Source organism: Sphaerodactylus townsendi, linkage group LG09, assembly GCF_021028975.2.
Source record: "Sphaerodactylus townsendi isolate TG3544 linkage group LG09, MPM_Stown_v2.3, whole genome shotgun sequence".
NCBI lineage: Eukaryota > Metazoa > Chordata > Lepidosauria > Squamata > Sphaerodactylidae > Sphaerodactylus > Sphaerodactylus townsendi.
In genome coordinates this window covers 20589196-20607043 of record NC_059433.1, presented here as the reverse complement: position 1 = coordinate 20607043, position 17848 = coordinate 20589196, and the positions used below count along the sequence as shown (strand labels likewise).

The following is a 17848-nucleotide window of genomic DNA, read 5'->3' as shown; positions in this document are numbered from 1 at the left end:
GCAGACCCCTGGCCTAGGCCATGCAGAGCTTACCACGGATTTCCCTAGCAGTCAAACCTTGCTTGGAAACGGGTTGAGTAAAATTATTGCACAGACCTCCATTCCCTCCATCCTATTTATGTTGGTCTCACCAGTTGCATTTATTCCCATGCTACTGCTGAAACTGTATTTTTCCTAATGGTGGTGGATATTATCGTGACACCGAAGAAAAACCAGCCTTTACAGCCATTTTCTCCTCTGTTTTCAAAAGTAATTTAAAAAAAACATTTTCTACCTCATTAGTGATGCAATGTAATGGCACAGACACAAGCCAGGTCAATTGTATCACCTTTGTCAAGTTCATCCCAAATGAGCAATGTCTCCATAAGGTGAAGATGCAATTTCTCCACAGTAAGAGTGAGTGAAATTGACAAAAGATTTCGGCAGTTGTTACTACACAAGGGGCAGGTGTTTGATGGGGTAGAGAAATAAAGACCATTTCAACATGATCGCATGCTCAAAGGAAATAGGCTCAGGAACAGAAAAAAGAAAAACATTGTCGAAAAAGTGCTCAGGGAAACAACAAAGGAAAAATGAAGAGAAAGCATTCCTGGAACTAAAGGAAGAGAAAACATGTGGAATTAAAAGCAAAAAACCTTAATATTTGGCGACAAGACACACTGTAAACAACTTGTGCGGAAAAAGCCCTAGTCGTAACTGCTACCTCAGTGTCTTCTACGGTTATCCCTTCCACATCATGGGGACTAGGGGCGCAGCCCCCCTACAATCTGAAAATCCATGTAAAAATTTTTGGCCCACCCTTCGTTCCCAAAAAGTCTGAATTTTTCCTTTTTCCTTTATTTTAACTTAAAAAAAGAAATTGTGTATATTTATGGTATTAAGAGATAAAACGTGTTATACAATACTATACATTTCTTTTATGCATTTTGGAGTTTCTAAACCTTTCCATTTAATTTTTTGTTTTGACTCTTGATCCATCAAAACCACTATGGACTCTTGACTACATGGGAGGTAATCTGTGATGAATGCATAGCGGTTATTTGAATGCATAGGGGTCATTTGTGTGGACTGGGCATTTTGGGGCATCACTTTAGTCTGGCTTATTCACTCAGCACCTGCAAGATTAACATATTCAGGACATATTCAGGATTAACATATTCAGATTAACATATTAACATATGCTATAATGGATATGCTGTAATATATGCTATAATATGCTACATTAACAAACCTTGTAAACAGATGGCCAAAAAACGAATTTGATGAGAAATTGGAACTTTATTTCTTATTTGAAGCTGAATCAATTATGTAAAAATAATAACTAGAATTTGATAATGATATCAGAGACTGATTAGTAATGATATCACGGAATCAGTGGACAGAAGATAGTGAATTGGAGATTTTATGCCTGTTTCTCTGATCATACTAGATTGTTGCTTTGGGATCCAATGTGCCATGATTATATCAACGCTGTTCTGGGTACATGCGCTGTGTTCTTTTTTCCATTCTGTTTCGAACATTTTCCTTTTTTCTGTTCATATTTGGCAATTACACCGTGAAAAGTAATTTTAAAATTTTATTTAAAAAAAACCACGTTCAGGGCTTTCCAGCATATTTTAAAAATGGCTCACGAGGACGAGGCTCTCTCGCGAAGAGCGCACCAGCCGCGCCACCAGCTGGAGGTTAAAAAAAGGCGGGGGGAATCGCCTCGCCCCTTTGCGACGGACGTCGTGACGTCCGCGCACTCGCTTTGAGCCCAACGCGCGTGCGCAGCCTCCGTCAGTTTCTCATCGGTTGCCGCCGCCCGAGAGGGGGCGCTCGTGGACGCCTTTCCTAAGCGGGCTGTGAGGGCCTTTTCGTGCGCGCGCATCCTGGAGGGTGGGAGGGAAGAGGGGGAGTCCCTCGCGCGGACCGGTCGTTGGTCGGACGGTTGGGCGGCCGTTGAGAGGCGGGGGCCGCCTCCTCCCTCCCTCCCTCTCCCTCCCTCCCTCCATGCGAAGGTGGCTGCGGGAGGGGGCGGTGATGGCCGCGGCTGCCTCCTCCTCCTCCTCCTCCCTGGCCGCCCCCTGGCGCTCGCCTGCCGTTCCTTGTCCCTGAGCCAGGCCTGGGGGGAGGCGGAGAGCGAGCGCCGCCCCCGCCGCCGTCCTCAATGTCTCCCCGGCCGTGGGGCAGCCACCCCAGCCTCGCCCCCCCGGCGGCCCGGCCTTGGCCTCCCCTGCCCCGACTGCCCGCCCGGCGGCCTGACAGCCCCGCAGGTCGCGGCCGAGATGAAGGCGGAGGCGGCCGACGGCAGCATGGTCAACCTGTCGGTCCAGCAGGTGCTCAGTCTGTGGGCGCACGGCACCGCGCTCCGGCACCTCACCGGTAAAAGGGGGGGGGGCAGGGACGGAGGGAGGGAAAGGGCGCCTGGGGCTCGGAAGGGGGGCGGGGGCTTGGAGCCGCGGGAGAGAACATGCCTGGCATGCTGAAGGCACCAGGGAACTGCCCCTGGGAGGAAGCCGGGCAAAGCTGCAGGCACCACGGAGAGCGCACGGGGCGACCCTAAAGAGAGTGGCGCCTGTCAAAGGCCATGCATTTTAGAGTGTTTTTTAGAGTTACGTTTATCTGCAGGTCAGCGACCACGGAAAGCTCGCTGTGCATTTCCAAAGAGAGAACTCCAGTCAAAGCCTGTTCATTTCAACACATTTAGACTGGAATAAATCTACAGTGGACGCACCACGGAAAGCGCCTGGTGGGATCCTAAAGAGGGTTGCTCCACTTTGCGCCCATTCATTTCAGCACGTTTGGGCTGGAGTCAGTCTGCAGAGGAGAGACCACAGAAAGCTGATGGTGCGATCCTAAAGAGTTACTCCAGTCTACGCCCTTTAATTTCAGTGCATTTAGACTGGAGTAAATCTGCAGAGGAGGGAATATGAAAAGCTCGTTGTGCAATCCTAAAGAGAGTTACTCCAGCCTATACCCATTCATTTCAGTGGGTTTAGACTGGAGTTAATCTTCAGGGGATTGTGCTGTCATGAAGCTTCATGGGTTCAGGACTGTGTCTAAAAGTCCCTGGTGGGCTGTGATGCTGGAGGGGCAGAAAAGCACCACAAGGACAGGTAAAGGTGATGAGCTAAGCAGAGGCATTCTTACCCGGTGTTAGGTTTTAGGATCTTTTACAGAACCAAATTTGCAAATAAAGAAGTTAAAAGGGGTTTAGTTATTGGCAGCTATGGGGATGGGATGGCGAGTCCCCCTCCTTCAGGATACCCTGTTCTTGGTAAGGGCATGTTTTGACCAGGGTGGGGCTGAGACCTCAAAGGAATTCTAGAGTTGCTGCCCTGTGCTCGTTTTTAGGTTCCCTTGTGGGGAAAGAGTGCTTGTCTTGTCCAGAGATAATTTCCACATTCGGGTGTGTTCCCTGCCTTTGAGTGGTTACAGGTTGGCTTGTCTTATTTGTGTAGCTGCAAGGGAACAGAACCAAATGTGTGTTGTGCCATCTTCTATTGTCCCATGTTCCTTACAGCATAGGTCCCCAGTAATTAATTGAAAGCTTCTTGGCAGACTGTAAAGGGTCTCTTTCAATTAAATAGCAACTAAAAAAATACTTTCTTAAAATGCAAGTAGTTATAAAAACCCCGGATAGCAGGCACCAGGTTAAGAGGAATTTCCTGCTGTGTGGCAAAGGGAGAATGCGAAAATAGCGTTTGCAGCAGTGTGAGCATTTTTCAGAGCTAGTCTATTCATATGCAAATGTAATTGATTGACTATGTGTGATCTCTAGTTAGGGAATTTTTGTTTTTGGCTCCAACAAGCACATGGGGAGTGAGCAACCTAAATGGGTTGGTGCCATGGCCTGGAGATAGGGTTTTTCTTTTCTTTTTTAAAAAAATCTAATTCTTTTACTTGTTTATGCCCTGCCATTCTAACAGAGTTTTCAGGATGGCTTTCAAAAATTTCAAAGTGCAAAAATACAGTAAGAGAATCTTTGGACAATGAAACCTTTTATAGAATCAAAAGCTGCAACAAAAGCTGAGCCCTTCGGGGATAGGGCGGTATACTAAATTTAAATAATAATAATAATAATAATAATAATAATAATAATAATAATAATAATAATAATAATAATAATAATAATAATAATAAAACAAAGTTAAGTTGATAAAACAAGTAGTCCTGACATGTGCATGTGTGTTAAGTGCCATTAAGTCACTTCTAATTCATGGTGACCCTATGAACCAATGTCCTCCAAAATGTCCTATCATTGGGCCTTTCCCCACTTACGGTTTGCGCTCGTGCTATTCTCAGCGCGAGCGATTTCTGCCACGGGGTCGTGTTCCCCACTGCATGGGGCAGTCAGAAGGTGCCGTTTCTTCAGCGTCAGAAATGACGCGCGCTGAGGGGACGTGAGAGCGCAAAGTCAGGGCGGCTGCGTTGTCCCTGCCCGGACTCGTCGGGAGCACCGCTGGACCATGCGCTATTTGGGGAGAGTAGCGCGCAGCAAACCGTAAGTGGGGAAAGGCCCATTAACAGCCTTTCTCTGGTCTTTCAAACTGCGGGCCGTGAATTCCTTTACAGAGTCAATCCATGTTGGGTCTTCCTCTTTTCCTGCTGCCTTCAACCTTTCTTAGTGTTATTGTCTTTTCCAGTGACTCTTGTCTTCTTAGAATGAGACCAAAGTTTAGTCATTTTAGCTTCTAGAGAGAGTTCAGGCTTAATTTAATCTAAAACCCTCTTATTTGTCTTTTTGGCTGTCCACAAAACACCCAACACCACATTTCGAAAGAGTCTAATTGTTCCTGTCAGCTTTCTTCATGAAAGTGAGCTATGACTCACTAAACCTCATACCCTGCCAGAAATGTTGTTAGTCTTTAAGGTGCTATTGGACTCTTGCTCTTTTCTACCACTACAGACTAACATGGCTGCCTCTCATGAGCTTTCATCTTTGTCTGACTTTCACACCCATGTGTAGTAATAAGGAATGCTGTGGCATTAATTAACCTGATCTTGTTTGCCAGTGACACTTCCTCAAACTTAAGAATCTCTTCTACCTCCTTCAAGTCTTCCAAGTCTTCATTGCTACATGTTTTGGTTGCCGTCTCCCTTTTGGTTGATGATGGAGCCACAGAATAGAAAGTCTTCAACAAGTATCAGATTCCTCATCTTCCCCCTTAAAGTTGAGTAATTCACCAGTCGTTATTACTTTGTCTTCTTGGTGTTCAGCTGTAGTCCTGCTTTGGCACTTTTCTCTTTAGCTTTCACCGGTAGTAATTTCAAGGCTTCCCTGTTTTCTGCCACTAATGTGGTATCATCAGCATATCTCAAATTGTTAATGTTCTTTCCCCCCACCCTCACAATTTTCACTTCACCTGATCTAACTTTCCTTATACTAATAAATCCAGCAAAATGTAATAAGTTGAGCTTTTCCTAAGATGGTTCTCCAGTTGAAAATACCCCTCCTATTCCCCTTTTTAAGTTACCTCAGAAAGTTAAAAAGTTAGTTCTTATTGCTCATTAATAAAATTAGCCTGTACCCAGGAAGCATTTTTAATCAGGGACCTAGCATACATGAGTTACATGAAATCAGGTTCTGAATTTGTAAGTAAGGCTGTGCATCTGGAAAAAGCTTATTTTCAGCGAAAAAAATGATGGCATTTTAAGGGAGCCAAAAAGCAGATCCTGAAAAATGAGGAAAACATTTTTTGCCAAGAAACTTTTATTATTTAATTTTTTGCAAGGAAAAAATGGAAAATTTGACAGGCCACAGGAAAAAATAACCTATGAAATATTTTCTCTTTTAAAGTGAGTAAAATCATTCTTAAGCGATGTTTTCCACAGGCAAAATGTACCTCATGAAAGAATCTGAATACTTTTTCAGTTTTTCCGGTGGAAAAATTGAGAGCACAGATAAAATATCTCTTACATAGTGTACATAACATCTTCAAGATTTGTGTTTGTTTAAATGTAAATAATTTTGACAGCAGTTAATAAGTTATAGCATGTTTAATAATGATACATGTTCAGTGTTTGCAGTGTTGTAAAGTTAGCTTAATATAGTTCTACTCAGTGGTGTATTTACCTAGGAATGAGGGGTACCCGGACACCACTAATCTGGTCATGTGGGGGGGGGCGCAAAGTCAGCCCCCCCATGTGATCAGGAAGACAAGTCGTCTTTGAGCACCCTGGTCATTTTCGGGCACCCTCTGCCCCGCCCATGTCATCATCAACATGGGCGGGGCCAAGGGTGCCCTAGGACACTGTCCCCTCAGCTTCACCCCCCCCCTCTCAGCTCCCAGTCGGCAGTTGTTTCCGCTCTCCCCAGAGGGGAGGGCAGAAGAGGCTGTCGGCTGGGAGCGGTGGGGAGGACCCCCACCCCCAGGCGCAGTGAGGGGTAAGCACCCGAAGACAATTTGTCTCCAGGCACCATTTTACTTCAATACGCCTTTGGTTCTACTGATTGTGACTGAGAAAGCTTCAGTCCAAATAATACCTTTCCTTTTGTTTACTAAAATTTGTTTTCTGCCTTAAACTTTTTTCCTACCTCTCATATGTGGCCAAAATTAAAGATGTACGTACTATGGTAGCATAGTTTGCAACTCTTTTTCAAGTTCTGGGTGCATGCAACAATTTTTCCAATTAAAAATGAAGATATTTATATTTTTAAATTCCACAGATACGTTTGTACAATTTTATATGCTAAGTTACAAATGATGCTTTTTATGTTATTACATTAGGAAAGTAATTTTAGGTTTGAAAGGGAAGTATTTCATATATTTCAGTATTCTCCCCAAGTTGTCGTGTTTTTTTGTGGGGGGGGGAAGGGACCCCTTTTTGAATTCTTGGGACATCAAATGTTTTGCTAATATGAATTGTGTATAAAATGTCTAGAAATAGTGGCTAGGAAAATAGAATGGATAATTTTAAGGTGTTAGCTCTGTGAATCTCTTGTTCGTTTTATTGTTGCTTAAACTGTGTCAGGATTTTTTGTTTGTTTGTCAAGGAAAAAAACCCTCAGAAATGCTGATCTGCTATATGACTGCTTTCCCCCCCTTTCTTTTCAGAAATGTGGTATTGGGTTTTCCTCTGGGCTCTCTTCTCCTCTCTGTTTGTCCACGGTGCTGCGGGAGTTTTAATGTTTGTGATGCTGCAGAGACATAGGCAAGGGAGAGTAATCTCTGTCATTGTGGTCAGCATTGGATTTCTGGGTTCTGTAACTGGAGCTATGATCACCAGTAAGTCTTAAATTTTTTAATAGTCATGACTCTGTTTGAAGGTGATTATTAACTATGCTGGGCAGTATTCATGTACTATTCTCATTATTCTTTATAACTTTTTGTTGGTTGAGAATAAGGGCCACGGTACTTGTCAAAAAAATTTTATTGTGTTGTGTTTGAATTCTCCTGACCTGACTTTAACTCAGATGGTGACATTTTAATGGTGTGGGACTCACTTTTCAAGCTTGGGGTGGTGGGGCAGAGGAAGAAAGGACTTCAGCTTGGGACTTCATCTCCTTTCCTGTCCTAAAACAAGCCCAGGGACCACTATTTGTTCCACTGGAGTGGGACATCATAAGTACTGATGTACAGCCCTCCTGGACCATTTTGGGTGGCAGAGGAGACTGACACCCCTTCTCCTTCCTGCATCATAGTTAAGAACATAAGAACATAAAAAAGAGCCTTCTGGATCAGACCAGAGTCCATCTAGTCCAGCACTCTGCTACTCACAGTGGCCCACCAGGTGCCTTTGGGAGCTCACATGCAGGAGGTGAAAGCAATGGCCTTCTGCTGCTGCTGTTCCCGAGCACCTGGTCTGCTAAGCACCTGTAAAGATTGTACACCAAACTGCTCATGTTATCGCTGAGAGGATTACTTCTACTGTACTGGATACTCCTCTGAGTAATTTTTTTTCTATCCCTACAATAATCTTTAACGTCTCAGAAGGAATTGCTCAAAAAGTGTGCCAGGAGTGTGCCTCATTCTGATGAAGATGAGCTCTTCCTGTTGTGTTTGGGCGAGGAACATATTGCAACAGTGGCGTAGGGAGCAGCAGTGGCGTAGTGGCTAAGAACAGTGGCTAAGAGCAGGTGCACTCTGATCTGGAGGAACCGGGTTTGATTCCCAGCTCTGCCGCTTGAGTTGTGGAGGCTTATCTGGGGAATTCAGATTAGCCTGTGCACTCCCACACACGCCTGCTGGAGCAGCAGTGGCGTAGGAGGTTAAGAGCTCGTGTATCTAATCTGAAGGAACCGGGTTTGATTCCCAGCTCTGCCGCCTGAGCTGTGGAGGCTTATCTGGGGAATTCAGATTAGCCTGTACACTCCCACACACGCCAGCTGGGTGACCTTGGGCTAGTCACAGTTTTTTGGAGCTCTCTCAGCCCCACGTACCTCACAGGGTGTTTGTTGTGAGTGGGGAAGGGCAAGGAGATTGTAAGCCCCTTTGAGTCTCCTGCAGGAGAGAAAGGGGGGATATAAATCCAAACTCCTCCTCTTCTTCTTCTTCTTCTTCTCCTCCTCCTCCTCCTCCTCCTCCTCCTCCTCCTTCTTCTTCTTCTTCTTCTTCTTCTCCTTCTTCTTCTTCAAGGCTTTATCCTTGTTGGAGAAATTGGCCAAGTCAATCACCCTACTTAAGCACCTTCAAAGATTCTATCAGTGGTGTCTGTTTCACCCGCATCTTTCTGAGCCTCAGTGCCGATGCTCCAAGTCTCCTTCAATTATAAGGAATTCCTTGGAACCACCAGCTGAGAAGGCCAAAACCAATACCAGGTGCAAAAATTGACCCTAGAAACCATTGAGCCCCCTCAGCTCTGACCTGGGAACCACCACTTGAAACCAAGGAAGTATTTCCTGAGCCTTCGAAGACTCCTCTGATACATTCAGCATCACCTGGTTACTGTTTCTAAGGATGAAATTCCCTTGGATCCATTGGTGCCTATGGATCTGAGTTCCTTACAACTGGATCTGTTCATGGCCTCCAGCATTTCCTCCCATTCCATGGCAACATTTTCTCTATTGTATTTCACCAGCTTACCTACCAGAGTGGAGTGAATATCTCTCACCTCTTCATTGTCTGAGTCCCACTTCTCTGTGACCTGCTTGACTTTGGATTCCTCCACCAGCTTCATTCTCGGTTCCAACCAGGCCTCACAACATTAAACAACCTGCAGAATCAGAGGAAGAAATGGAGACAGTACTTGGCTCCTATCATAATTCAAAAGTATCTTTAGATTTGCTCTCAGACAAACAGGCGGGAGATACTATACCTATTTCACCAAAGACATAATTCATAAGCAGAGCAGTTTATGAGAATGGCATAGACCCTAGAGATAGACATTTCTGCTACTGAACAGTGTCATAAAGATTAAGTGATTTTACTCTGGCTGATTACACCCAATGGGGGCAAATGTGCATCACCACAAGATTTCTTGTACAGACGTATTTTGTTGTGTTACAAAAGTCCAAATCGGTGGACTGATCAAGTGTTTTTATATTTTCTTATAAAACTGTTCCAAAGGGTAACGTTGGTCCTGCCACTTGGTTGACTTGAAAGAAAACAGTTGTAAGGTGAATCTCATCAAAAAGAGGATTTGTGGAGCCCAGGAGGGCCCCTTCAGCACCATGGTAGCCTGATGTAAATGACAGTGATTGTAGAGTTCCCATGTTGTGTAATAAAACACCATGTTGTGTAATAAAAGCTTCAGTGGCCCCTTCCGCTCATGCAGAATAGTGCACTTCCAATCCACTTTCACAATTGTTTGTAAGTGGATTTTGCTATTCTGCACAGCTGCAAAGTGCATGGAAAGTAGATTGAAAGTGCATTATTCTGCATGTGTGGAAAGGCTCTATATAGCCTTTTCAAAGAAAGCACCATTTATAATTTAACTATAGCCCATACTGAGCAGTAATTCTGCATAGCAACAGCTATTGGTGCCGTTGCACTTGAGTGGGACTGCTGATTCAGCCCTTGCAAGGGGTATGGGGGAGGGTGCGGGGGGGGGGGGAGGTTGCAGGGTTTTGATAGGCCTTTGTGATATTTCCAGAGAGCCAGCAGACATACAATAGTATAGCTTTGGGCCCCATTTTGTATAATGAATTTTTGACAGTACAACCCTAAACAATATTACACCTCATAAGTCTGTTAAAGTCAGTGGACTTAGAAAGGTATAACTGAATTACCAGTAAGGCAAAGATGCTTGGCGCAGTCTCATACTAAATGCTGCATCAGACTTGAGTTTTGGGGAATATAAATTAAGTGAATCCTTCTGTAGCCAAAATAGCTCATTTGACTGACCCAACACCCAGCTGAAATGTGAGTGCCATTTTTAAACTGTTAATTGAGTGTCTTCAGAGTATATCAAGGTCAGTAAGTAGAGGTTATTTTCATGCATTGTGCACATTCCTTGTAGGTGTTTATGGGAGACCAGCTTTGTAACATTATTGCTACATTTGAAATAGGAGACTTTGTCTAATGAAGCTTGAACTTTTACCGCTAAGAGAAACTCTTAAAATCCACTGTGCTTAGAGTGTGGGTATACTTTTCTTTGCAGGCAAGAAGTTGTTGATCCTGAGAACACTTCATTTTTTACAACTGCAATAAGGTTCTGAAAAAAATTGCATGCCCTGCTTTCTCGAGTGGATGCAATATTTTCCATGCAATAAATAATTAAAAGCTGTTGGGTATATTTAACATGCCAAACACTGCTGGTTCTTTTATGTGGCGTATTTCCTACTGTAATGAAAGTATACGCTTGAAATACTTGTTTCTAGCCATTTCTGATAATGTACTTAATGAAATTATACCTGTTGCTGGTTTTCTGTGCCATAGTATGGCATTGGTAAGTAAGCAGAAAACCCCCACAAGTGTCTAGTGTGCAGTGTGTGTAGAAATTCCAATGCTGCATTATACTTTTGCATTCCTTTGTGAAAATAGACTTTCAGTGTCTGCTTGTGCAGTTATCGTCTCTGAGGTCAGCCATTCCCAGCACCTTGCCATCTAATTACTTCCAGATATTGAACCCTGGGAACTCTTTAAAAGCTTATTCCTACACTAAGGTGTTTTGTTTCAATTCTGGATCTTCATGCTTACATTCTGTATAATAAGTTTCTTCACTGAATGAGTAATTGCTAGAGAAATTCAAAGGAAAGGGATTTGACAGAAACAATTAATAGCAAGGCACTCAGTGATATGGAAGCTGCTGCAGTGTGGCTTATTCCCATGCCAATGAAGGGTTGGGCAGTATTGATAGTGTGGTATTGCTGTGGTTCTGCCACCTTGGAGATAACTAAAATGGTCCACTGTTAAGTGCGAGTTCCGTTCTAGTGCCATTGTTTTTACACCATTCCTTTCTATATCTTTCCTTTGAAAAAAAATATGTAATGTTTTCCTCACCCAGTCTAACTGTGTGTATTTAACATCTATAAATCATATGTAGCATTGTAAGAGGGCATCTGATAAGATTTATGTCATCCATAGAATTTATAAGTGCTTAACTCCAGTGGGTAAGCCAGCCAGTGGTACAAGCTGAGGAAAGGGTGTAAGAAAATTCCCATGATAAGAAATTTCTTGTGAAACAGTACAACAATAATTAAGCACTGAAGTTACATTGATACTAACAGGAGAGCAGTAAGCATGTACTTCTCCACCATTGAAATTACAATGACTAACTTTGTGTATTAGCTACTAGAGACCTTTGTCGTAAGTTAAGGAAGTGCATCTTTGAAACTAAAATTGTACTGGGTTGAATCCAAAATATCAAGACTAGAACAGTATTTGTGGAATGGGACTTCCCTGCTTCCCCCTCATGCTATCGACCTCTGAGCTGCTAAAATTCTGCTCCTTGGATCAGGATATCCTCACAAACAGTATGGGGACATCTGCTGGGCGGAGGAAACGGGCAAAAATTGCACACACCCCTCCTCCAAAGACAAAACTACTATTGTTCGGCATGTGACTTTACAGCAGGAGAAAGAGCACCTTTGGATTCAGCCCATTATATGGTTAAAAATATTATTTAGTGTTTGGGCATATGAAGCCTAGAATGCCTTTTTGAAGAGAGAATTCCTGTAATAATGTCACTTTTTTTCCCCTTTGTGATTTTCCTCAGGTGCAGCCGTAGCTGGAATTTACAGAGTTGCTGGGAAGAGCATGGCTCCTTTAGAAGCACTGGTGTTTGGAGTGGGCCAGACAGTGCTGACGCTGATTATTTCCTTTTCAAGGATTCTTGCCACACTTTGAATCTTCTGTGAAAACTTCGTTCATCAAAGGGAAACCATCCGCAGTGAAGCTTCCCAGAAGTTCTTTCAGAGGCTGATGGGTTTGAATTGCCGATGGACTGCAAGGGAAAATACTTGGTATGGGACCTGCAAAGCTAGCGGTCCCATCCATTGGGAAAGGACTTCCTTTAGAGTCCAAAAATGACTGCACTGCACCTAATGTGCCTCTGTCACAGGCAAGGTGTGTTCGATTTAGGTGAAGCTGCAAGATGAGAGCACCTTGTGAAGCTGCTAATCAGGCTAATGGTAGGTCATGTGATCAGTGTTCTCAACAGTTTGGAAAGAAAATACCCGGGCATTTCTGAAGAATGGATACATGTGCCAAATGTGAAGTTGATTTTACTAAAAAAAATGGATAGTGTGACAATTGAAATGTGTGTTAATTGAGTGCTGCAAACCTAATTCAAAAAAAATTCAGGTACGCTAGCAAGGTACTTGCTTTTTATTATATGAACTGAATCCTACTCAGTGCAGAATGTTGACATATTTTTTAAAAAGCTACTTGAGTTTTGAATTTGTCTGTGAGCATTGCTGGGATTTGGTGTCTGAAGCAAAACTCTTGCAAAAACATGAATGTGATTGACCTAGTATAGCAAATCTTCATGAAGGGCAGATAAATCACTACCACGGAACTCTTCAGTAATTTACTTATATGCTCTTAATTCTTTGGGTGTTTATGATATGCCCCAAGGTCTCATCACAGATTGAAACTATTCTTTGAATTAAGCACAGCTTACAAAATAAAACCTACATTATCCTTAAACTTGATTTTTAAAAAACGGTTCAAGATCTTGTGTGGCTTTCTAAATATAGCTACTGTTTTTCTTTCAGGAAACCAGTTGTGTTATTCTCAATTTGTTAAAGAAATATTTTGATCAGTAGGAACCCGCAATGTTTACTGCATGATCCAACCTAAATTGCCATAGCAATACATGAGAGAACTCAAAAGGTGGGGAAATTAATGTGATTATGCCAGAACTCAAAACAAAATAGCAACTGATAAATTGTTGGTATTCAAAAGGATACCAGTTAAGAATCGTATCTCTGTTTCCCAATGTTAAATAACTTTAGTGTGGTTATATGTGACTTTTGATAAGCTTATATTCCTGTAGATGTGTTCTGTATGATGCTCTTCTAACAAAGGCAGTGGTAGTATGAATGTGATGTCTTTAATATAAAATGTTATGAAGTGAATTGAGAAAAATTATGGAACTATGTACATGTAGAGAATGATTGAGTAAATTGTACGTTTGGGCTGATTACACCTGCCCTCATTAAAAGGGCACTATGTCAGTCACCTCAAAGAAGGGAGCAAACTTCCTGCATTTGGAAGCGAATACAGGTGGTACTAGCCTGAAAATCCACTGCAGCATTTACCAGAGATCCTTATGATCTGTTGCTGCTCACCCACCACAAAATGAGACATCTTTATAACAGCACCTCATTAGCTCTAGCTGTGACTTCTCTTGGCAGCACCAAGGAATCTTGCTGAGAGCTTGGGTTAAATTCAGCCAATGTGGATAATAGAGGAGGGCTGTAGCCCACATTGCCTCTATTGGCTGCCAGCAGAAGAATGGCAGTTCTCTTCTGACTGCTAATAGAAATAACGGGAGGCTTTCTTTCACATGTTCCTTTTCGAAGAGACAATATGTAATAAAGACACTCGGCTTGTTCAAGCATCTCAACGGAAATAAGAGACATGACCACAAGTTGCCATGACAGAAGAGGTTAATGCCTACAGCAGTCATACCTTCAGCAATAATACTCTTGACAGCACAGTGCTTTGTTCCACAGCCTTTCTAAATATTGTGATAAGTATCACAATTTATATTCATATACTAAGAAATTGCCGCTAGAGGTTATTTTGCTTACTTGGTTTAGAGATAACATTTTAAAAAGAAAGCGGTTTCTATCCCTCCTTGATGCCTGTTTTGTAACAGTCGTCCCCTCCCCACACACACATACACACATGTGTCTGTGTGGGTGTAGAAATGGAGCCGCTGCTGTGCTGTGAGTGTCTGACATAGCTGTTGGCGGAAGCTCCATATTCACCCGAGGCTTTGAAGACAAGGCCTTCAGGGTTTGGGGACTGGATCAACATTGAGATATTTAAAGAAACAATCGACATCATTCGTTATCTTTGTTCAGGTAATTTTCTTAAATACCAAGGTACGTTATAAATAAACATACAGTGGTATGAGGTGATATTTAATTTATAGTGCCTTGAGTATAGAGTAGAAGGAGTTTTCTAGTTCACTCTCCACTAATAGTTGTTCTGTCCCCAGTCTTTAGATTCAGTGTTAAGTGATGTGATTGTGGTGTTCATGTCAAAACCAGAAAAGTTAATAATTGACTTATTCGTTCAAGCGCGACCTGCCCAAGTCAACACAGAAGGATCTTTCTTAATTCTAACTGGCAGAAATATTAAACATGGTATATCTTCAGGGTTTTATAGTTATAAAATAGCCTCTTGCTTTCCCTATTTTAGTCAGCACCAGAACATGCTGTTTGCAACACTGTTGTGGATGTTATATGTGAAGTGTTTTTATGTCCTGTGTTCTGTAGTAATTTAATAATGCTACTATTTGTTCACTTCTCAGGCCCCGGTACTGAAGATAAAAGTTGTGTAAATTTCTGTTGACTTTAGGGCTATACATAGAAATGTGTATTCATGTCTGAGGGTCAGGTACTTCCTATGTTAGTTACCAGTACCGGGCAAAGCTCTAACAGTTTTCGTGTTAAAAAGCCCCATCAGTATTAAGGCCAGGATAGGAATAATTTTTAGTCAAAGTACATGTTTTGTTTTAAAATATTGCAGTGTATTTATTTGGAGACAACAGTATAACAGGTTCTTAGCATGGCCGCCTTTTTAAAATAAAAAAGTTGTTGCAACAAAAGGAAGCCATGACTAATCATGTCAGATAACATTCAGCTACTGAGATATTCTTAGGATAAATCAATGTATATGATTGCTTCTCACTTTCTATAAAAGATGGTAAGGGAAATTTTTCCATTGCAGACATTGGTCTCTAATGGATATTAAAGTACATGGGCACTGGTTGTGAAGAACTCTGGCTTATGTTTTTGAATGGGATACATCAAATTTGTATTATTTCATTTTAAAATTGATTTCTATAATGAAACAGGAATGAAATCACTGAGGTAATGTGTTCTTAATAGCAATATTTTCTGTATTCAAAGTGTGTCAGAGGGTAATATTGACAGAAACTTCTTCATCTGCCCAAGTGGTTGAATTCGTAATGCTCGTCTTCAAGCTTACAGTAGTGTGGTTCGTGTTAGGGTAGGATGTTGATTGTATGAATGGCATTGAAATGATACCTTTAGCTGCTAAAAGAAATGGAGATTAGTATACTAATCTTTAAGAAATGTAGTCTGAGAAAATGAGTCAACATATGTTCCTTGAGATGTGGTCTTATCCTTAAATAAATCCAGTGTAAGAGATATGCAGTACTAATGCCTGCTCACTAACCTGAATTGCCAGGAATATTTGGTGACAGATGAGAATCTCATGCTATTCAAGATAAACTCTTCTGGATGATCTTTGGTTTACATTAAAAAAAAAGCTTAGGCTTCAAGAAAAAAACCCACTAAGATGCTTAGTAATAAAGATCTAGGCATTTTTATTTAGTTATTCAGAGCTACAGTAATATATACTTGGTTTTCATTTATGAACACATGGACCAAAGAGGTGGTTAGAATGCATTATATTTATCTGTAATATAACAGCCTAAATATATTTTTCTTGATTATATCCGAGGAAGGGAGTAGTGTTTCCTCATTGGTTTTGCACTTTGCTATATTTTGTTTTAGTATGATGAACTTCTTTCTACTTGAATCTTGCATATTTTTGTTGTATTGTAATAATACCAAGCAATCAGCTTTTGGTATGATTAAACTGATTTTAAAAATTAGTTATGCTTGCCATTTATTATCCCTTTTCATGGATAACTGCATCTACATAGACTCTTTGCCCCAGTTAGATTTAAACATAATATTTCGTTATTTCTTTTGTCCATGCCATAATCCAAAGTCTTGCATAATTGTACAGAATGGTAAAAGAGAAAATTGGGCCCTGATTCTTTAAATCTCTTTGAACGTGCTCCAAGCTTCATCATGTTTGTGATCACAGTTGGGAAAGAAAGAAATCTGAAAAATTCCCATTCCATCCAGATCACCTTTACATGACTAGTTTGCAGCCCTCATAACGTTTTTTTCCTGTAGTTGCATTTTAGACCAAAATTAAGATATCCTGTATTTGCGTTTTAGACCAAAATTAAGACAAAACGGATTCCAAGGTAACCAGCTATGAAAATCATCATATTTTCTAAATTAGCAATGCCCTACAGAGTTGTCATTCTCAAACTGGTCTTTGTGTAACTCTACAAACCATTTCCTGTTTCTTATGAACGCCTGTTTTCAGATCCCCAAAGTCATGCTTTCATTTTGGCAGCGTCACAGTCCTTTCCATGAATGAAAAGAGAAGGAAACACCACTCTAAATGACTGTTTGTCGGGTAATGAGTAATCATGGGAACTTGCTTTGAAGTAACAGCCAATGTGAGGCCATTGTGTAGAGGCCAGTTTAGGTGGTTCATTGTGCAACCAACTAAATGTATGCCATGGCTTAATTTTGACATTGGAAACTGTTCCCATGCAACAATAGCCATTCAAAAAAGTCGCAGTGGTAAGGAGAAAACACTGGCTTACACAGTGAGAAGTTGAATCAGTGATTCAATAGTGGAAGACCCATTGTATGACTATAAAATGTAGTGATGCTCCGAGGCTTATCCTAAAAGTACAGAAAAAGACTTGAAAGCTTCCAGTTATCTTTATAGGTTCCATTCTCCACTAACTTTGAATGAAAAGCAGTTGAACGGTATGATAAATACATGTTTCAGTATTATCTGCTTTCTGGCAATATCCTCTAGTCAAATATGACTTTCATTCTGTAATTGGTAGGGAATTACATCTGGTTTATTGTTAAAAATGAATGTATAACTTTAATTTACAACATACTTGTAAATTAAATATACTTCAAGGTTTCTGGTTCTCTGAGATATTTTTATTTTCATATACACTAGTTTAAATGCATTATGTTTTAAACATCTGCTTTTTTCGTTGGCATCCCATTAGGCCTGCAGTTAAGCGTACTTTCTTGAACGTATATTCCATTTAAAGGGGAGGGGAGATTTCCTGTAATTTTTCCAGTCCAGAGCCCTGGTTATATTTTCAAGGCACGCTCCAGTTTAGAAGAGCTGTGTTAAGTTGTGGTATCTCTTCTGCGTACAGGAGTTCCATGTCCATTAGAATTGCTGTCTGATGGTATTTTGTATTTAAAATCAGGGTTCCATTAGGTCTTTATTATTAAGCTTGGTTGCCACCTTGGGTGCCTACATGCTGCGTGTTGCAGAATAGATATGCTTTAAATAAATTGAATTATGATGGATTGCAGTCTGAAATATATCATTGCTGGGGAGGCTTTAATATCATGGTGTTTCCATGATATTAAACCCGACACCTATAATTTAACAGATCAATACACTTTAGTATTCTAAAGCAAGTGAGATCGTATTGACAG

The 17848-nt window shown here is 41.4% G+C and overlaps 1 protein-coding gene across 1 annotated transcript; it reads left to right on the top strand.

Moving 5' to 3' along the window:
• Nucleotides 1–1859: 1859 nt before the first annotated feature.
• Nucleotides 1860–16179, top strand: TMEM170B (transmembrane protein 170B). The gene is made up of 3 exons (XM_048507485.1): nucleotides 1860–2364; nucleotides 7041–7211; nucleotides 12082–16179. The coding sequence occupies exons 1-3, from the start codon at nucleotides 2268–2270 to the stop codon at nucleotides 12210–12212; spliced, it is 399 nt and encodes a 132-aa protein (XP_048363442.1). The 5' UTR covers nucleotides 1860–2267; the 3' UTR covers nucleotides 12213–16179.
• The last annotated feature ends 1669 nt before the right edge of the window (nucleotides 16180–17848 follow it).